The sequence below is a fragment of the Marmota monax genome, unplaced genomic scaffold, assembly GCF_021218885.2.
Source record: "Marmota monax isolate L192 unplaced genomic scaffold, Marmota_monax_Labrador192_F-V1.1 WCK01_AAM20220418_F8-fsc00038, whole genome shotgun sequence".
NCBI lineage: Eukaryota > Metazoa > Chordata > Mammalia > Rodentia > Sciuridae > Marmota > Marmota monax.
In genome coordinates this window covers 2,465,835-2,486,716 of record NW_026692498.1, presented here as the reverse complement: position 1 = coordinate 2,486,716, position 20,882 = coordinate 2,465,835, and the positions used below count along the sequence as shown (strand labels likewise).

The following is a 20,882-nucleotide window of genomic DNA, read 5'->3' as shown; positions in this document are numbered from 1 at the left end:
CCCGAGGGCCTGCAGCAGGCGGCCCCCACCCCAGGGCTGACTTTTGTCCTGGGCCTGAAGGAAGGTGGCGGTGGGGGAGGCGGAGAGGAAAAGAGCACCCAGCCTGGACGTGCCCAAGAGGTGACAGGAGTGGAGGCCACCCTCACAGCGACGCTGCTTGCTGTCAGACCCACTCAGCAAAGAACGAAGCCCCATGGGACCCCTCCACGTGGCCTGGGTGGCCAAGGGACCTCCAGAGGGGTCCTTTCTGCTGACCTAGGAGCCCCTGAGCAGCAGGTGCCCTGTGCTGGCCCCACCAGAGCCTGCTCCCGGCCCCGGCCCGGCTCCGTCTCTCATTACCGACCTGGAGCCAGGTCATCAGGATTTCTGAAGAGGGAAGGGGGTGGGTGGGGTGGGAGAGCTGCAGAATGTGGGACCACCCAGACACCTGGCGGCCTTGGAGGGGGCCTGCCTCGCGCCTGCCGCACACATGCGCACCACGTACACCAGGGGCGGGGGGCGGGGGTGTGCACGGCATGTGGGTTCCCGGGTGCCTCTGGTCACGGGGTCCCTCCTGCCCCAGAGGTGACAGGATGATCAGCCCCATGTCCTGCTCCCCGTACCTCAGGAGTGCTCCTTGTAGACTGGCTGGGGGACGGCACCGCCAAGAAGGCAGGTCTAGGAGACACTGGCAGAGCGTTGGCATCACCGCTCAGCCCCAGGCTGTGGCTGCACAGGCCTCGAGCCCAGCACAGGCCCGGTGCCCCTGGGTCTGGAGAGGCCGTGCCAGCCGGGTTCACCCCAGGCCTCCCCGCTGAGCCTCTTAGACACTCTCCAAGATGAAGCTCTTCAGCAGGGGTTCCCCTTTACTCCACGTCCCCAGAATATCACCTGCTGTGTGACCTGGTCACAGGGCCAGGTCTTCCAGGAGGCTCGGCAAAGCAGGGGTGTGGGGAGACTGGGGGTACGACCCTGAGCCTCTACCTGGCCCTCGGGGGTCTTTTTGGGGTCCACAAGTCATACCACCATGCCTGAGCCAGGGCCACTCTCCTTCCCTTCAGGGGATAGGCTGGGACACTCAGAGAGCAGTATGGCCCAGGGGTCCTGGTGGAAGGCCGTGGCCGTCCCCTGCGGTGCTGGATCCCACCTGGCCCACACGACACCTGCCCATCATGCGCTGAATGGATGTGGCCTACGTGACTGGACCCACACAGATAAGGCGAGGCCCACTGTGGGCCTCATGGAGGCTGCCCGTGTGGAGAACGGCTCTGTGAGCCCGGGGGTTCTGGTTACAGCTGGGCGCCTGTTTTCTCTGTTCTGTATAAAGAATGTCAGCTGTCCTCACGCAGCTGCCTCTAGGGCAGGGCACGGCCAATCCAGACCCTTACCCTCAGTCTGGGGACCAGGCTCCCAGCCAGGTGATACACCCTGTCCTGCCACCTCCCCCAGCTCCCGGTCCCACAGAGGGGCCACCTGGTCCCCAGGCCACATCACCCTTCACAGCACAAGGGAGAGACCATGAAGGGGAGGCCAGGCTGCCCAGGCCAAGGCGCCCAAACCCCGCGGCAGCCAGAAGCAACGAGAAAGAGGTGGAGCCACGTGCTGAGGAGGGACCCAGGCACGGGTGCAGGAGGCCACCATCCCTTCATCAGTGCCCTGGGCTAAGCAGGAAGGCCCTGTTTAGGACTCGGCCTTCGCCGGCTCCCAGTGACTCACAGGATGCCCCACAGGGGTGTGTTCACGGTTGGGAAAGTGGGCAGAATAAGGGTAGCTGGCCCAGCAGGGCAGAGCACGTCTGGGACCAGCGTGAGCTGCCCACTGCCACCCCGCGAAATCGGCAACATCAGAGCACCCAGAGGGGAACAGCGGAACCCACCGTACAGACAGCAGGGTGGACGGCTCTCCGGCTCCAGCCCGTCGCCCTCGACTCTCAGGGGAGACAACTGTCCATAGTTCACATGCCAGTTTGAGTGTCACTATTTTGAAAGTGACACAGCTAATAGTTTAGAGGAGGGCTCAGCCAACTTCCCCTCGGATCCAGAAGGTGCACACTCGAGGAGCTGCAGGTCACAGGGTCCCTGTCCTGCGGTGGAAGCACAAGTCCTCCAGCGGTCGCGTTCACCGGTGCGCAGCCATGTGCTGATAAAACTTTATTGACTGGAACAGGCCACAGGATGTGGGCCGAGCTCAGAGACCCCTGGGAGAGGCGCCCAGGGTGGACCGTCTCGCCCGAGTTCACAGGTGGTTTTGCAGATGTGGCTTAAGACACAGCCATAGAGAAGAAGGGGGGCCCCTAGCCCAGAGTGACTGGTGTGCTGACAAAATGAGGACATCTGGGGCATCACACACACACACACACGAGGATGCCAGGTGAAGGGAGGAATGGAGGGCTAGAGATCGCCAACAGATACCCCCAGCAAGAGAGAGACCTGGGTCCCAGGGTCCCTCAGCCTCAGAGGAACTGGAATGGCTGCCACCCGGGTCTCGGGCTTTGGGCCTGCAGGCTGTGAGAGAGGAATGTCCACAGCTGAAGCTGCCCGTGGCCCTCTGTCACACAGCCTTAGCGGCCCCAATCCCCAGCACAAAGAAAACCCTACGGCCCCAGCGCAGCAGTCGTCCTGCAGGACCAGACACCAGAAGGGACCCTTGGGCCTTCGAGTCCGCCTTAAACAGGCTGCAGCACATTCTGGCCAGGCCGATCCAGCTCTGCTTGGGGTTCCAGGCCAGCCCGAGAGGGAGCGTCCACCACACCCCGAGGCCCACTCACCAGGGAGCAGCCTCAGGCCCTGAGTTCACTGTGGCCAACCCAGCCTAGGGGATGTGTCCCCTGGAACAGGCCACAGGGGAGCGACAGGGGGTCTCAGGTGAGGGAGGAATTCCCTCTCCCAGAGTGACCCTAAATCTGAGCAAGTGGCAGCGGCCAGTGCCCGAGGGGCTATGCACAGAGCTGGAGCCTGTGTCCCCCTCAAAAGCCCCGCTCTAGGGCTCCCTGCAGGCAGGACTGGAGTGCTGGCCTCCACGTAGGCAGCACTGTGCCGCGAGGTCCCCGGGGTGCAGGCCTGCATCCTGCCCTCCTGGCCCAGGTCCTGTTTGTACACAGAGCCCGGCTCACACCAGGCGCTTGATAAATATTTGCTGGCTGAATGGATGTAGGAGAGGACAAGCCGACCTGAGGAGAGGGGGCGGGGGGCACTTCTGAACCAGAAATCGGAGAGAGCCCCCGTGGTAGGGACCCTTGTGTGCCAGGAACAAAGAGACGCTCCAGATCCACAGAGAGGAGAGGATGTTTTCCTGGAGGACCTGGGAGACCAGGAGGAAGTGGTGGACATCTCGGGGCAGAGTCAGGCAGGAAGGTGACACCAAGTGACAGTGAAGGATGGCACTCGGTCAGCGGTGTAGGAGCTCCTGGGGCAGGGAGGTGCAGGCGCGCAGGGAAACAGGGCTTGGGGCTTGTTAATGGAAAACCCGAGCCACCCGCTGGTCCCCTGACCTTGGGCAGCAGTGACTCAACCTCTGAGAGTCCCCTCTCCCGCTGCAAACAAGGTTCTTCAGGGAGAGGATCAGAGTGTGCACACAGCACACTCGATTCGTGGCAGGGACAGCAGGGGCTCTGCTGATGCCCTCCCGAGGGCCACCAGACGTGATATGAGAGCAGACAGCACAGCGCTCCCAGGCAGCCAGCGCGACACCCGCGCTGCCCCACCAGGCTCCGGGGCAGGTAGTGGGCTTCACGTCAGCCGTGGGGTGGCGGAGCGGCGGCATCTGCAGGGTCATCCCGAGTGTGAAACGGGGGACTGGGGCCTGAGAGGACCTGGGAACAGAGCCTGACCTTGTTCAGCAGGAAAGGGAGACCCACCGAGAGCCGCTGCAGGGCACGGCCCCCACCCCCACCCCCCCGTTCTGCTGCTGGGAAACTGAGGCCTGCACGGGAGGCCGGCCACGGGGAGGATGCAGCTGGTGGGAGGGGTGGTCACTGCAGCAGGACAAGGGAGCCTCCGCAGCAGGGAGGAAGAGTGACCTCATCCCCCAGGCCTCCAGCCGCCACTCACGGGTTTCCAACCACAGGCCCCTCAGGACAGTCCCCCGGCATGCTGGCCACCGGAAGGCACAGACGTGAACCGTGTCACGCTTTCTGTAAGGAATCAGGACAAAGGCTGTCACAAAAGCCAGTCCTCACCTGGGCCGGGGCAGGTTCTCTCAGGGCCGAGAAAAGGAGTGTTCCTGGGGCCGAGGGAGAGCCCCCAGCGGGACCGGCCGGGCCCAGGCACACACGTGCTGCCACGTCCACAGACACATGTGAGCACACAGCCTCCCCTGGACGGGAACCAGGTGGGGCCCTGCAACGCGCCTGTCCAAAGTCCCAGGCCGGACCTGGCCGGGTGAGACTCCTCCTAAGATGGCTTTTTCAGGCCCACCAAATGTCCTGGTTCAGCAGAATGCTTAATCCCTCGGAGGCCGCCCTGGGGCTTCCTCGGCCCTCGCTGAGATAACAGCCTTCTGGCACCATAACAGCCAGGCGCAGCAGGAGGAGGGAAAACACGGCTCGGGAAGAGCCTCGAAGGCTGTTCCACATCTCCCACTGCCGTCCCTGCAGGCTGGCCGGGCCCCCGTGGGGCCCGGGGCTGCGGTTTGGGCTGAGCTCGCAGTCACGCTGGGCCGGGCCCAGGGACTGCAGAAACGCACGTGACGAGGGCGCCCCCTGGTGTCTGCATGGTCTGCTGAGACTGCCCCCCCACAACAGCCCCAGGCAACTCCCGGCGCCCCACACGGGGTGCCCCGGCCCCGGGGACGGCAGCCCTCCCCACCCTCGAGACTCGGGGCGTCCTGACTTGTGCTCCGCGCTCGCCCACCTGGGGACTGCAAGCTGCAGTGTGCCCACCTGTAGGCCCAGCCAGGCTCCGCTCCTCACCCTGCCCTCCCGCCCCAGCACCCCGACCCTACAGAGCCCTTACTGTCTCACAGGCATGCCCCATAGGGCCCCACCGACCTCCTGCTAGGCCCAGTGCTAGGCCATGGCTGCCTCCTTCCTAATGTCCCCAAACCCCCTATGGCTGTCACTGGCATAGGCCTCTGGACACAGTCAGCTCAACCCACCTGGAAGGGGCAACTCCCTAAGGCTGAAGTGGGGTGACATGGAGTGTAAACATGACCAGGCCGCGTGGCAGGCAGGGGGCTGTCATTTTACAGATGGGGAAATTAAGGCCCAGGAACACATACCCCCCCCCCCCCGGGGTGTGCCGAGCAGGAAGCACCAGGCGGGCAGGCGGGGCCAGGGGTCTCTGGGAGTGGTGAGGGAGGGGGGAGCCCCAGGCAGAGCACCACACCCTGCCCTCTGAAGAAAGGGCACGTGTCCTGGGAGAAGGCAGCCCCGTAAGACGTCAGAGAGCCAGGTCCGGGCAGAGTGGTGCAAAGGCCCAGAGGCAGCAGAGAACAAGTGAGGGGCCAGGCACAGGAAGAGGGTGCCTGAACAATGGCACCTGGGGGTCCATGAGAGAAGCTGGAGTTTACCCCAGATGCCACGGGAGCTTCTAGAATGATCAGGTTGCTTTAGAAAGCCTCCCCAGTGGGAGTGTGGGGAGGGGGCCTAGGGACACAGCCAGGGTCACTGCTCCCACAGGACGGAAAAGAGCCACTGCTTGGATGGGGGCTACAGTGGGAGGGGGCTCTGCTGTGGGGAAGGGGAGCTGCTCCACTGGCACCTGCCCAGAGAGGGTGGGAGGTGTGGACCTCACAGGCACAGTGCTCAGGGCTGCCAGCCTGGGGGCTCTGTGGACAGGCAAGTGCAGTTCCCAGAGCAGCCACCAGGTGGCATGCAGGCTCCACAGATGCTAGGGCCAGGTGGAAGGAGGCAGTGGCTCCTGGGCCCAAGTCACCCGGGGGGGCCAAGGCAGACCACCCCAGATCCAAGGTCGCACAGGAGGGGCTGAATGCATCACACATGCATGGGCACACACGTGAACACGTCACTGGTTTAACACGACTACACGTGAAACACAACCATGTACACACACACATACACACACAGCTGATCACTCACAGGCACACACCACATGGCAGGCAAGTGCACACTCATGAACAAGCTCCTGTACACAGGTGCACACAGCCTCCCACTGACACACATGCCCAGACACACACAGCTGTGCGCGAGCACACATGGCACATGCATACACGTGTGCATGCTGCCTCGCACGTGGCACATGGGCACACAGCGTGCTCACATGTGTATATTCACACACGCAGATGTGCACGTGCTCCTCTCCTGGGGAATCTTCCGCAGCCAGGCCCTTACAGCTGAGAACCGTGGGGAACCCTAGTCCCACGCCCTCCAGGGCAAGTCCCAGGGCGGAGCACCGAAGACCCCGTCCCCGTGGAGGGACCCGCAGTGGCCAGGCCTGGTGCACATGCCCTGTGGCCGACACACCTCCCTGCACAGTGACCTCATGCTGTCCTGTGAAACACAGCCAGCAGCTCAGCCAGCGCTCACGGACAGCTGGGTCCACGGGGGGTGAGGGATGCCAGGGTCCTGGGCAGGTGGCACGGGGACTCAGAAGTAGCCTAGAGCGGGAAAGGAGAGACACAGCCTGACTGAGCACTGTGAGAGGTCCCTGGGTCCTGCAAAAGCCCTCAGCAAAACTCTGACACCCAAGAGAGAAGTGGGACAAGCCCAACCGTCACACCCCACCACACAGGACTGGGGCTGGGGGGCAGTAGGAAATGCCCGTCCCCATGCCTGGTGGCTGGGTATTCCTCTGGATAAGCATGAAGTGACAGCAAGCCGCACACCCCACCCTTCCATGGTGCCCAGCAGGACTGGTGACAGCTGTACCTGCACAGGGGACTTCCATCCTAGAACCCAGGAATCGGGGGGAACCTGCTAGATCAGTGACTAAGCACAGCAGAGTCCCAGCCAGGAAACTGCCCGTCAGGGCTTTGTGCATGCCAAGAACATCCCATAAAACACGTCACAAGGGAAGACCCTTCAGTGACAGCAATCCCCAACTGCTCATTGCCACCCATGTTATCAGAAATAACCCACAGCCACCGTCCCAGACCCATGGCCCCCACCACACAGGCTCCCAGAGACACGCACCAGAGGTGCCGGGCTCCCCGACCTACTCATCAGGTGCCAAAGCTGGACCACTGGGTCGTGAGGTCACTGGGAGGAGAAGACGAGCAGGAAAGGCCCTGCCCGCCCACTGGGAGCCAGGCCTCTGCCAGGCCCCGGCAGGCCAAGGAGGGAACCCCAGAGCGACTCTGCCTTGGAATCTGGTTTTTAACAAAGGTGCACCTCAAGTCAGGTGGGAGAGGCACTCTGGGATAGGAGCTGCTTTACTGGCGGCCAGGGGTCCCGCCTCACGAGAGTCCCAGTGGCCACGCGCCACATGGACATCAACTGCCCGCAGGAGCACTGTGAGCTGACCCATAACTCAGAATCCGGAACCGCTAAAGCCCAGGCAGACCTGGCTGCCTAAAATCAAGACAGGCACCACCTCTGGGCTGTCCAGGGTGACTCAGGAGCCCAGCTGGACAGCCGCGGGGCCAGATGAGCCTGAGAGCTGGCCCGGCCAGCCCCAGGTAGCGGGCGATGGAAAGCCCATCCTGATCCTTGCTCCTTCTGCAGCTGCGGGGACAGCCCACCGCGAGAGGGCAGGCGTAGCAGAGGTGCGGCCTCAGTCCTGAGAGGCCCTGCCATGGCCCCCAGGCGGCTTCCTCGGGGACTCTCTGTCCCCCGGACACAGCTGGTCCCTAGAGAGCACCACCTCAGCAGCGGGTCCCCATAGAGCCTGGGCCGAGCAGAGAGGTGAGCCGAGGGTGAGCGGCCCTGGCTCCGGGCTCTTGAATCCAGGCCGGGGCAGGCCCCCTCCTCAGCTAGGGTCCCCCCAGGCCCCGTCCAGAGTTCCTGGCCGGCTGGAGAGGAGGGAGTCCTCCTGTCCCACCGCAAGCACACGGGGCCTGCAGAGGTGGAGGGGCCAGACCTAGTGCTCAGGAGTTTGGTCCTCAGACTGCCTGAGCTCCTCTCTAGGGCTGGGGACAGGCCCACACAGGGATGAGATGCCCCAGCCCTTACCCATAGAGGACACGCACAGGCCTTTGTGCCGGGGCAGGCCGGGCTCCCAGCCCAGATGGCCCCCTCCAGCCCAGCACCAGGGGCACCAGGAGCAGCCTCCTCTTTCCCAGAGCCGACCCCCAGGGCCACCCCAGGCCCCTACATACCATCCAGAAGAGCGTCCCCGTGGCCAGAGCGGCGTATTGCTCGATGGTGGACAGCACGCTGAAAATGAGGCAGACCAGGACGATGAGGAAGCTGTAAGAGAGGAGGGCGCAGGGTCAGCACCCACCAGCCCCCAGCGCCCACCCAGCAGCAGCAGCAGCCGAGGCACCCCGTGTGAGATCCCAGAGCGCGGCCAGAGCCCAGTCGTCCATCAGCTGTGAGTGGACACAGGAAATGCCAGGCCGTCAGGTGGACACCCTAGACCTGCCCAACAGGGGAGGACCTTAAAATGCTGTGCCCAGCAAGCAGACCCCACGACCCCCATCACGGGCTCGTGTCCTGGATGGGCATGTCCACAGGGCAGGGAGCAGCCCGGGTCACTGGTGGGCAAGAGGGCTCCCCTTCAGCATGACCGACGACGTTCTGGACTCGAAGGGCAGCGCTCTGCACCACGTGCCTTGGGCTGCAGCTCTGTCTCCAGACGCCGTTTCCTCAAACCCTTTCTGGTCAAGCTCCGCTGGCCCCACTGGCAGGACTCAGGGCCAGGCAGGGCGCCTGGTGGTCACAAGGAGAAGCAGGCCACCAGCTCGAGCTCATCAGAGGTAAAGGAAGCAGAGACTCGCCCAGGGCCAGCACCCAGGCTGCCCACGTGCCCTGTGACACACAGAACGCAGGCCACTTGTTCTGATGCGGTGGGAGCCACAAAGCTAAGGAGCCACCCCCTCCCACTAGTGAACCCCCAGGGTCCCTCTTCCACTGAGCTCAGTGTCCTTGTATGTCACCAGGCCAAGGTGGCCCCAGCCTTCCTCCTGCCTGGGGAGGGGCAGCCACTGAGATGTTCCAAGGGCTGTGAGGACTGCAAACACCTCTCGCGGGCTCTCAGGGGCGGGCAGAGGGTGGCTGCCCCCCGAGGTGCCGACCTTCTGCCCAGAACCCAGGAGCCCAGCCCCCCTCCCCGCCCTGAGCACCCACTGCCCCTGTGGCTTTCAGCCCACGGCAGCCAGGACGCCCAGCACCTCCTGCAGGTTCACCCTGCAGAATCTCCCCCCGTCTCCCGTCTGCCCGACACGTGCCCTGACCCTCAGGGGTCACAAATGGGCTTCCAGGGTCACAGGGACCTGGGCGTCTCCCCCAGGCTCCTGTGGCTAAAACCACCCTTCCTGGCCTCTGCAGCCCCAAGCCCTCGGGACTGACCCACTGACCCTGTGGGCCATCTGTGGCACCTGCACAGCCACCTCCAGCCTGACCCCATCTCCATGCTGCCTGTCCCACCCAGCCAGCAAGTGGCCCTCTTGTCACCATGGTGGCCCTGCCCAGCGCAGCTCCCCCACCTTCGTTGCTAGTCTCAAGGGAGCCGGGTCAGCACCTCTGTGCCGGCTGCAGCCTACTGGGGGCCCACTTCAGGCTCCACTGCCCAGGCAGAGGCCGGGCCGTCCTCTGAGCCCACCCTCCCAAGAGTCACTGCTGAGACCTGGTGCCGGTCCTCCACCCCGGCCTGTGGGTGTCCTGAGAGCTGGTGACTAGACATGGCCTGGGGCACAGCAGTCCTCAGCCCCTGGTGTGTGCACCGGCACATGACCCCTGAGCACCTGGCTCTGCCTCTGCCCCTCCCATGGGACCCTGCCTCTGTCCCCACGGCTACCACCCTGTCTCTTGGCACATGACAGCCCCAGTTCAGCCCAGACCCCAAGGCCACCACCCAGACCCCAGTCCGACCACAGTCCCTCAGCCCCAGGACCCCTGCCCCTCCTCGGGCCTTGCCTCCCACCACCAGCCCCTCACAGGTGGGGGTTCTGGCTGCATCAGGTCTCAGGGTGCTGGCACACATGGCCTCCCGACAGGGACTCTGCACCTCCATCTCCACACAGCTCAGCTCCAAGGACCCTCCCTGCCTAGCGCCATGGGGTGTCTGGTCCTCCCAGGCCCCTCCTGTGCTCCCCTGGGCCCAGGCAGCCCCCGCATGGCGACTTCCCCTGCCCTCTGCTGTCCCCCCGACCATGACCCGCACTGCAGCCAGGTCTCACGGAGCCCCCATGGGGGTGAACAAGGGCCAGCCCTTTCCTGAGCAAGCGCTGGCTCTCCTGGGCACCGGGCAAACCCTGGGTGGGCAGAGTGTCCGGCTGGGGCAGGTGCCGTTCCTGGCACAGGGAGCCTACTCTTCCCGCCATCCTGCCGGAGGTTGCCTCCCACGACACAAACCAAAGCTCCCTCCAGGCCTGCAGAGGGCCCTGCCTGAGCCCTGGCCTCCCAGGAGCACTGGAACAGCTGCTCCTCTGGGCTTGTGCCACCCCGGCCCTGCAGGCCACTGTGCCCTGACTCACAGCTCCAGGGAAGTGGGACGGGCCCAGCAGCTCAGCCAGGAGCCAGCAGAGAAGGTGCTGCTGGGGGGCAGAAGGTGCTCAGCTGGCCTCTCCCCAGCCACCGGGCACCCAATAGGACACAGCACTCACCAGCTGCCCCTGCACGGCCAGGCGGCCCTGGCAGCTCCCCGGCCGGGTTTCCCCTCCACATAAGTCAGAGCCCCCGTCACAGAGCTGTGGAGGGTGGTGTCACCAGAGGTCCCCCTGGGGACTTGGTGCCAGGAACAGGCCCGCGGCCTCCCGAGGCTTTGACAGAGCCCTGAAGCTCCCGCGGCAGAGCCCATCGGGGCCACCAGCCAGGACCCCCGACGAGCACCTGCCCACGCGTTGCCAACAGTGACATGCACCCAGGAGAGCCCAGCAGCCTGGGGTCATCAAGAGGCTACCTCAGGACGATGAGCGTCCCAGGGCTCCCAAGTCACAAGCTCAAGACAAACGGGTGCCAAGCTGCATGGCTTGTCACAAACTTTTACTTCTCCGGCTGTCAGGGTGACAGCATCCACTGCTGCTGCCCGGAGGCGGTGGCTGGAGGGAAGCAGCAAGGGCGCTGGCTGGGGTCGGGCGTGGCCGGCCCAGGGCCCGGGGAAGGCCGGGAGCCTGGGGAACAGGCCACAGGCACCAAGTGCCCCAGGGGACTTTGCAGCTGGGGGGCCCTCCTGTGCCCTCCGAGGCTGCTACAGCAGGGGCTGAGTGAGCCTCGCCCAGGAGGGTCCAGCAGGGAGGGCAGGACACCACACTGTGCACAATGGGAGGTAGGTGGGGCGTGAAGTGACCACAGGGTGGGGCCAGGGCTGGTGGGAGACGGCTCAGGCCAGGGGGAGAAGGTGAGCGGGACCGGGCCTGGCTCCAGGATGCCCTGCCTCGTGGCCCGCCGAGGAGCCCAGGGTTCAGAATGCTGTGCTGATCTGTCCCCACGTGCTGGGCTGCGTTTCAACCTCACCATATCCTGAAGGCTAAACAGTTCTTCAAATATTTGAATACACTGTGCTGGCCTGAGAAGAATTATATAACACAGTTTATTCTTTATCGACTCCAGATAAAACACATTTTATCTTATTTACCCCTTTATCTGTTCCTGTCCTGGGCGGAGCGGGGAGTCTCAGGGAGGCCTGGCCAGGGTTCCTGCCCTTGGTGAGCTCACAGGACCCAGGGCCCACCTGCACCCCTGCCTCTGGGGGCGGCCACACCCCTCTGCCCCCCCCCCCCCGTTCTGCATCCTGGAGCTCCCAGGTCAGGCTGTCCGAGGACACCCCCCAAGGGCTGGGAGACTGAGGCCCAGGGAAAGGAAGACACTGGCCCATGTTCTGGACTGGGGCTGCCCGCACCTGCACGCTGCCCGGCCCAGCTCCCAGCAGGTGCAGCGCTGTGGAAGGAGCAATGGTTCCCAGGACAATGCCGCACTGTTCCCCTCGCGCTACATTGACCTGAGCAGCTGTGACCGCAGCGCCAGCCCTGAGGGACGTCAGCGTGTTATCGGACATCACTTCAATATCTCCACAGCCAGGTGCCCTGGGAACACAGGAGAATGCGGGCGTCCTGCCAGGGCCTTGTAGAGGCCACAGTGGGAGGCACGTGGAGGGCGGGGGCCAGCTCCAGGGGCTGCGGACAGGCAGGGCCTACAGCCACCCGGAGACCCTCCACCACGTCCCATGTTCTGGTCCCTGCCTGGCCCCTCCTCATAGGCTCGGCCAACTCAGGTGACCAGCCCAGTGAATCTAGCAGGTCCTGTCCAGGAGAGGCAGGGGCTGGGCCTGGACCCCAGGGCTGCCAGGCCCACTCTGGAGCACATCTCACCCACAGTGCCTGCTGGACTCGCTGCCTGCCAACCTACCCCATCTCCCCTGGACCCCACCAGCTGCTGGCAGCTGGCCATCAGGTAGCCCTGAGCGGGGGTTCCAGGTGAGAACAGTCTTGGGGCGCTCCAGAGGACCCGGCTGCCAGGTTCACGTATCTGATCCACCCAATATGGGAAAACGATGTGAGTGCTTTAAAGTTCGGTTAGTCCAGGCAAGGGGTCATGCCCAAAGGACAAGGGGCTCCATGGACCCCGAGCCAGGCACAGGGACACTGTGGGATCCTCTCTCGGGAGGCCCCGGAGTGCAGAGAGACAAAGCAGTGGGGTGCAGGGACCGGAGGCTGGGGGGGTTAGAGTTGGCGGGGACTGAGTTCCAGGCTGGGGTGGTGCTGGCTGCACACCAGGATGAGGCCGCCCAGCGCCCGAGCTGTGCGCTCGCCATGTCGAGATGGGGAGTCCGCCTTGTGTGTTTCACCGCCATTAAAGAACACGTCCTGAAAGCAGAGCTGAACGCGAGGCGCTGCCCTGCAGCAGGGCAGCTGAAGTGTCTGCAGTGGACAGTGGCGGCTGGAACCAAGCAAGGGCCCAGGCCCCTGCTGGGAAGGGCACTTCGCCAGGCAGACGAGGGCGATGGGCTTGTGAAGCTGGGCTAAAGCCAAAGACAGAGCAGGGCTCTGAGCGGACCACCTCCACGCCAGCGTCGAGCTTTAAGCCCGAGCTGCAGCTATGGCCTGTGTGCGTTTTTAAACAAAAGTCACTCTGGATGATGCCAAATGTCCCCCAACAAAGGCGGCCCAGGAAGAGGAGGCTGGGCTGAGGGAGCTGCAGGTGCACCTGGCTTGCTGCCCAAACATCCTCGTCTCCCCTGGACCCCAGGGTAGGTGAGCTCAGGCCCACGGATGGACCCCACGATGCTGGACTCCCAGAGGAGCCAGGGCTGTCCACGGAGGGAATGAGCACATCAGAAGACTTGGAACAGCTGCCCACTGGGCTGTAGGGCAGGGCCCTACCTGCTCACCCCAGCAGGCCCTCTCCTGAAGGACCCACCTCAGTCCATGCTGAGGCCCAGAGGCGTGCCAGGAGTTGGCCCAGGGTCCCTCACTGGAGCCCAGCATGGACAGCATCACACCACCTCCCTGTGACTCAGAGCCCAGATGAGTCCCAGCAGGCCCAGGTCCCAGGCCACCCACTCCTCCATGGAAGCCCCTGGACTGGGGACCACGAGGCACAGCCCTATGGGAATGCTAAGACTCCAACACTGAAGGGACATGCCCAGGCCTCATGGACAGTGAGCCTGGGCCGGCCGGCTCCAGGGCTGCTGCCCTCAGAGCAGAAGTGCCCGACATTCCACCTATCTCCCCGACGCCTCCAGCTCAGGGCACGCGGGCACCTGGGGTCAGCTTGGCCATGCGGCCGTCTCCTCTGCTGTCAAGTCCTGTGGGTGTCTTTAGGACACTGAATCAGGGACCCACCTGGGCAGTCCAGGACAACAGCTTCCTCAGGAGGGCCCCCCCTGCACAGAGCGCTCCCTGTGTGAGGCAGGCTCGCAGGTGCCAGGGAGGAGGACCTGCCCCCCCCACGCTGTGCCCCAGCTGGACATGGGGGTCTCACGTCCTGCTTACCACAGCGTTATCAGCAGATGTGGAATTCTTCACACTCAGGGCCAAGTGCCAGGCAAAGACAATGTTGGTGTCACAAATTTTAAATGCAGTTTGAAAGATACCATTTCCTCTCCGTCTTCTCAGAATCCTTAACTGAATTGCATCTGCAAACGTCCCTTGTGAATGAAGGTCACATCAACCTGCATCAGGGTCGGCAGGGGATGTGCCTCAGTCACAACAAGCAGAGGAGCTGGGGGACGGGGATGGCCCACTGAGAGGCAGGCCTGGTGGGCTCACACACCTGGTTCTACATGCCACAGGGAGGGACACTTCCCATAGACCACATGGCCACTCACACCCAGCCCTGTGGCCACCACACAAAACCCTGTGTACAGTGGCACTGTCCAGCCAGCCAGAGGCCCCGGGGGAGGTAGGGGAGCCCAGCAGCCTGCTCTGGGGGGCCCCAGCCTGATGAAGCCCGGCTCTGCAGTCCAGCTCAGGGATGCGGGCGTGACCACCGGGTCCACCCGACGGTGCCACCACTGCTCCCTGTGCCCCATAGGCTCCAAAGTCTTTCATGGGGCTCATCTGGCAAGTACATTGAGCCCCACTTCTGTGAATGGTCCCCGTCAGCTGGAAGGACAGTACAAGAGGTCACTCCTCAGCAGGAGTGGTCTCCAAAGCCCCCAAGTGTGCCTCTCCAGTAACATGGCTCTCGCCCCGGTGAGGGGGACAACCTGTCCTTGCCTCTTGGAGCTCAGCAAACCTTTCTCCTGAGAGAGACCCAGCTGGGAATCCCAGAGAAGAGGGCACTCTTCAGCCCTTCCCCGAAGCCCACACCCCTTCAGCTACCCACGGCAGGATCCCTGGGCAGCCAGAGCCACTCTGCAGAACACAGATCCCACCTCACGGGCTCAAGACCCTCCAAGTGAAGACAGAGCCAGACCCTCCTCCTGGCCACGCCTGCCAGGCTCCCGGTAGCTCACCAGCCCTGGGCACCTGCTGCTCCCCAATAAGTGAGGACCCCAGGCAGGGCCTGAGGGAGGCATCCCTCCGAGAGCCCAGCACCAGGCCCGGGGCTCGGTGCGTGGAGGTCTGCCGTGAGGGATGCTCACGTGGGGTGCAGGGTGCAGAAGTCTCGGGGCCAAGGAGACAGGCCTCGGGGGCCGGGGAGTGAGAGCCCCGTGCCGTGCTCTGGCTGCCTGCCCCTCCTGTTTCTGCAGGCCTTTGAACTGGGCTGGGGCAGATGACCATCCCCAGCTGGCAGGAGTGAGCAGCTGGCAGCAGGTGGGCAGTGCCTGCTGGGCATGGGTCTGGGGCCTGGTCACCTACTGAGCCAGCCCTTCCTCCTCGGAGAAGCAGCTTCTCAGCACCTGCCCCAGGGACCAGCTGCAGGGTGGGGCTGGTGGCCTCCAGGGGAATGAGCCTCCACACCATCCGTCCTCTCCCCAACGGGCGCCGAATAGGGAGCTGCTGCAGAGTCCAGCGAGGGACAGTGCTACTCCCGGCCACGGGGCAGGGAGGGCCACAACCAGGACTGAAGGGGACTCCACATCCATCCTCTTCCTAGGCCTGTCCACCAGTTGCTGGACAGGAACACCAGGGCTCCACCTTGGACTCTCCTTCCCTGGGCTCATGGCCAACCCCGAGGTGCCTAGGACTCAATGTCACCCTGCACTGAGAGGGGGCAGGGTAAAGGCAAGGGCACCTCTTGGCACTGAGGGGACAGTGTGGGGACGGCGACCCCTCTTGGCGTAGGCACATGCTCCCTTAGGGCTCAGGAGTCGGCACCTGTCCCAGGCCACGCTCCAGGACGAGGTGGTGTCCCACCAGGCCTCTCCACCAAGCCTGGGTCCCACTTGGTGACACACCCATAGCTTTGCCCATGTCCCCAATCCCTTTCAGCACAGAGTCCCTCGAGAGTGGGCTGGGAACTGGGGGCGCCTCTCAGCCATCACTGCTGTGCCACCTGGGGGGGTCTCAGCCCCATTTGGGGGCAGCCGGAGTCGGGGTCTTACCCCTGCTACCCAAGCACAGCAGACCTGGGGTGCCAGAGGGACCAGGGTGGGGGGACCCTCTTGGGCTGAACCAGAAGTTTTTCAGAAAGGGAGATGGGAGGCCAGAGATTAGAGGGGTCAGGATGATGTCCCGTCCACCCAGGAGCGTGCAGGGGAGGGGCAGGCCTCTGGCTCGGAGAGGCGACATCTGAGGCTTGGCGGGCAGTGGCCTTGTGGGCAGCTCCTCAGCTGGGCATGGTCACGTCTGAATGAAACTGGATTGACAACTACAGGTGGCGGGCCAGAGTGCAGACCCCGACTCAGTGGCTCAGAACCTTTGGGCTCCAGAGGCAGGTGGCATGTGCTCTCCCAGGACCCACGATCCACCCAAGAGCACCTGCCACCTATCTGACCCTGGGGCCAGCCAGGCAGGAGCCCCAGGCACTGCCCATCTCCAGGGCACCAAGCTTAGGCCAGGAGCTGGCAAACAGCAGGCTGGACTTCAAAACAGGATCCACAGCACCCCCAAGGAGCCCAGGCCCTGCTGGTCAGACCCCAGGTGTGGGAAGGACAGGAAGGCACCAGGCAGCACCGCGCCCCACTTCCTCCTCTCCACTCAGAACCTTGGCCCAGGCCTTGCTCAAGGAAGGGGAAGCTCACAGAGCTCTGGGACCTGCCAGGTCACAGGCACCAGCTCTCACTCAGGAGAACTGGGCTCCAGGCACAGGGGCCTGGGGAAAAGCGCACCCCACAGGTGACTAGGAGCCACGGCGTCCTGGCCACCTGCCCTTCTGGAGGGGGTTGGGGAGGCCCAGCTAGGAGGCTGGAAGGTCCTGACCCCTGGGGTCACTGCCGTCCAACTACACACACAGGGTAGCCAGAGCGCTCCGGAGGTGACCAGGAGGCCAGGAACAGGTCAACACAGGCTCCTCCCAGGGACCCAGGAGGCTGTGGGGAGCTCCTCCTGCAGGCTGGGGCCACACGAAGCCCGCTGCAGGCCACCGGCATGATAAGACACCCTCAGAGGGTATATTTAGAAGGTGCTGGAGAGCGGACCCAAGTGACCTCACAGACCTGGTCCTTATCTCACAAGGACTCGCATCCTTCTGAAAGTCCTGTCCAGGATGGGGTGGGGGCGGGCAGGCTGCCCAGCAGGCCAGATGACCTGTGCACACACTCGCTGTCTCACGGGCCACCTGGGGCAGCCCTGCTCCCGCAGCCTTGCCTGGCTCCGGGCCTCCCTGGGATTAAAGAAGGCACTGCTCAGGAGTAATGGTGGCCTCACTGGGCAAGACAGACACCCTGGAGCTGCCTGAAGGGCATGGATCCTCAGGGCTCTGTCCTACTCAGAAAAGTCCCTCCCCATGTCTAACCTGAGTCTTTCTAGCTCCAGCAGGAGGAAGCCTACTGCCCCTCTCCAGGGGACATGAGGGACTCTGGTACACAGGGTGGCTGTGTGGCTGGTGAGCATCAGCTTCCTCATTAGGGAGCGGATGAGGCTGCCTGGCAGCGCCAGTGCTCAGTACAGGGCACCCGGCAGGGGCCAGCTCAGATGGGCCCCTGGCTGTGTGCGCCAGCCCCAGCCTCACCAGCCATGTTCTAGGGACAGAAAATCCCAGGCTCTCGGACCCAGGGACTCAGCGAGACACTGCCCAGCTCCAAGACCCGGTGGAGCAGGAAGCAGGAGCCAAGCAGCGGGTGTCCCCAGCCGAAGCTCACTGGGGCCCATAGCCTTCTCAGCACAGAGCAAGGTGGGACAGGGTGGGGCTTACCCAGGAAGGCAGGCCTGGGACCAAGGGGAGCGCAGGGCCAGCAGGGTGGCCAGGGGTGACCTGCACACCCACAGGAGCCGGCAGTTGCCCCACGGGTCACTGTGGGCTGTGTCCTGCCTGCCCCTTTAATCAGCTGGTGTGGGGCAAGGCCCCCACTCAGTGGTCATCATAGGCCCAAGCTGGGCAGGTTACACTCCCTGTCCCCCTGGCCTCCTCCCAGGCCTCTTCCAGGCCTCCCCCACCCCCTCCCCTTGGAAGGAGCCCTCGGGGAGGGATTCCAGGGCTGTGGCCTGTTCAGGCGCAGGAACAGCACGCAGTGTGCAGAGCCAAGGACACGTTACCAGCGTGGGGTGGCCACATGGCCACAGGCTCCATGGCTTCCTACCTGGCCCAGTGAGCACCACAGGGAGCCCAGGAAGACGACAGCTCCCCACGAGCAGCTGGCCCCACGGGCAGCCACGCCTGGCCACGCACACTGCAGACAGGGCCTCACACAGCTCCAGAGCCGCAGCCGTTCTCTGGACAGTCTGAGGCCGGCAAGGTGAAGGCCAGGCCCTGCCGGGGAACCCCCAAGCAAGGTTCTCCCCAGGGGCATCCGGGTGTCATTCAGCACCTCTCCATCTTGCCGGGCAGCGATATCCCAGCAGATGGACATTTAAAGCTTTAGATGTCCAGTAGAGGTGGTCACCCTCACATGGTGGGGCCTCAGCCAATCAGTGGTCAGCACGGAGCTTCTCTGAGAAGCAGTCTGACCCAGAAACCCTGCAGGAGCTCCGGCTTCTGCCCTGGAGTTCAGACCTGCCAGCCCGATCCTGGGAGCAGCTCCTTGAAGGGACCCCAGTCTGCACGCACATGAACCCGGGTTCCGTTTCCCAGGTCTTAACAGGCAGTGAGACGCCCCTTCTCAGGTGGAGAAACAGGCTCAAAAGGCCAAGATCCTGCTCAAAGCCAGCTTGCACGGATCCGCCCCATTCCAAATGCCCAGGATCCCCCAAAGATCCACACACAGAGCCAGCACAGGTGCCCGTGAGGGGCAGGAGTCCCTCCCAGGGGGCCAGAACCACACGCGCTCTGTGCCCACCTGACCTCTCTGTTGTTTTGAAGCAGCCGAGCTCAGCACAGGCTTGGGGAGTCTGGCAGGGCCTCCTTCTGCAGAGGGGGAACCTGAGGCCCAGGAGGCTGACCGTTACCATGGCAAACCACTCGGGAGCAGCTGCAGGGCCCTTATGGTGCTGACGGCTCCAGTGGGCGCCAGGGACAAGCCAGCTCAAGTGCAGAGGGCCTCCGAGATGACTGCCCCACTTCGCCCTCCAGGTCAGCACCAGCAGCCCCCGACCCGCCCTGCAGGGTCTGGGCTAGTGGCGCCCCTGGAGCTGTGCGAGACACAGCCCACGGCCAGCCACGGCTCCTGGACAGGCCAGGCGGCCCACAGCCCACTTGAGGCCAGGTGGCGGGTGGCCACTGGTTTCACAGTTCTCTCCTTGGGGCCTCTCCCAGTGAATGGGCAGGGGGGGCCCGTCTCCTTCCTGGGTTGGGAACCTTGGTCCTCCTGAGCCCCTGCCCAGGACCAGCTACCACCCCAGAGCCAGGGCTCCAAAGCCCACAGTGAGGCTGTTCACCTAGGGCCCGGGCGAGGCCAGGCCTGGCAGTGCCCTCCGCCGCCCGCTCAGGAAGGCCTCAGACAGGGCTGGGATGGTGCCCCTGCAGCATCCTCTGTGGCCTTGGGACACTCACAGGAGGTGGGCTAGCAGGTTCTGGGCTGACCCCAGGACCCCAGCCCAGCTTGGCTTCAGGGACTTCCCTGGTCAGAAATGAGGACCCTGGGGTGGGGGTGCAGAGTGCTCCCGCTTGGGAGTGTCCCTATCCCCAGCAGTCTCCAGACACCTTGATCCCCGCCCACCGACCCCGAGGATCCGCCTGCTCCAGGGACCGGCTAGGTGCTGTCATTCCAGGTGGCCGTGGGCCTGCTAGGGACACCACCGTTCTGCTGCAGACACCCCAAGCCCAGCCTGGATGCCTCTCTGGAGAGCTGCAGACACCCCTGGCCAACCTGGTCACACCCACATCCGTCCCCACACCGGGTGGCTCCAGCCACCAACCAGCTCGGCCCTGCTATTCCCCGGCCAGGCCGTGGCAGGAGCCCTGGCTACCAGGGGCTGGCGGGGCCCCTTACCCCTGCCCACGGACCCCAGCCGCCTTCCGATGGGGGACCCCAGCACAACCTGCGGCTCCTCCAGGGGGCCGGCCCAGGGGCTGCTTCCCAGCCACCAGGCTCACTGCTAGGGTGGGCCTGACCTCAAGAAAGCCCGCCCCGTCCACTCCTGACTTCAGCTCAGCCAACGGCTGCCGTGGCAGTAGCTGCAGGTGGACTCTGAGGCCAAGGCCAGGGCCTGGACGGAGGGAGGAGAGAGATGGAGAGAGCAATGGCCACGCCTGGGCCCTGAGCTGGGAGGAAGGGTAGACTCCACGGACGCCCCCACCACCATGTGCTGCCTCCCCCAGGCCCAGAGCCAGGGGCCAGGCCACCACGGACTGCAGCCTCCACACTGTGACCAAAACAAGCCTCTCCTCCTTTCCGTGTGGCAGAACCCTTGGGTTTTGATGGAAAGCTGAGTGACGGGTGCCCCCAGCCCCCACAGGGTGGGGCTCACATCATCAGGCATGAGCGTGAGGGGCATGAATTCAATGGGGGGCACCCCCGCCCCTGGCAAGTCTCGGTGACACAGGAAAGGTAACGCCTCTGTCTCTTACAGGTTGAACTCCGCGGCCCTCGCCGGCCCTCCTGACGGGCACCCTCCACAGAGGAGACTAGATGGTCCTGGGTGTCGGCCTCTGAGCGATGCAGCCTCTGCACTCCAAGAGGGCTGGCCTCCCAAGCCTGTGAGCTGGGCAGTCATCCCCTGCCTGGCACATGGACACACCTCAGGACCCACTGCCCTCCCTGCGCAGGGCGGCTGGTTGAGCTGCCTCCTCCCGGCTGCAGTCTCTAGGGACTCCTGAAGCCCAGCCCACTGAGGCAGGCTCCAGATGGAGGGATGGAGGTGAGGCTCGGGGCCTCAAGTCTTCTGAAGGCACAGCCGAGCTGGGGGACACTGTGTCCAGCAAGCCAGGGTTGCCCCATGGGACTGCAAGGAGCCCTGAGGGACCGTGTGCTGGTGAGCCTCAG

At 64.3% G+C, this 20,882-nt stretch overlaps 1 protein-coding gene across 13 annotated transcripts in view; it reads right to left on the bottom strand.

Moving 5' to 3' along the window:
* Kcnq1 (potassium voltage-gated channel subfamily Q member 1) overlaps positions 1-20,882 on the bottom strand; it is a 285,308-nt gene that overhangs the window by 226,039 nt on the left and 38,387 nt on the right. For all 13 annotated transcript variants that reach the window (XR_009226838.1, XM_046444864.2, XM_046444871.2 and 10 more), the window contains exon 2: positions 8,194-8,284. Coding sequence is in view for 12 of the 13 variants with exons in the window: in XM_046444864.2 (XP_046300820.1) it covers positions 8,194-8,284 (91 nt within the window). In the remaining variant the exon portion in view is untranslated. The remainder of the gene's footprint in view (positions 1-8,193; positions 8,285-20,882) is intronic.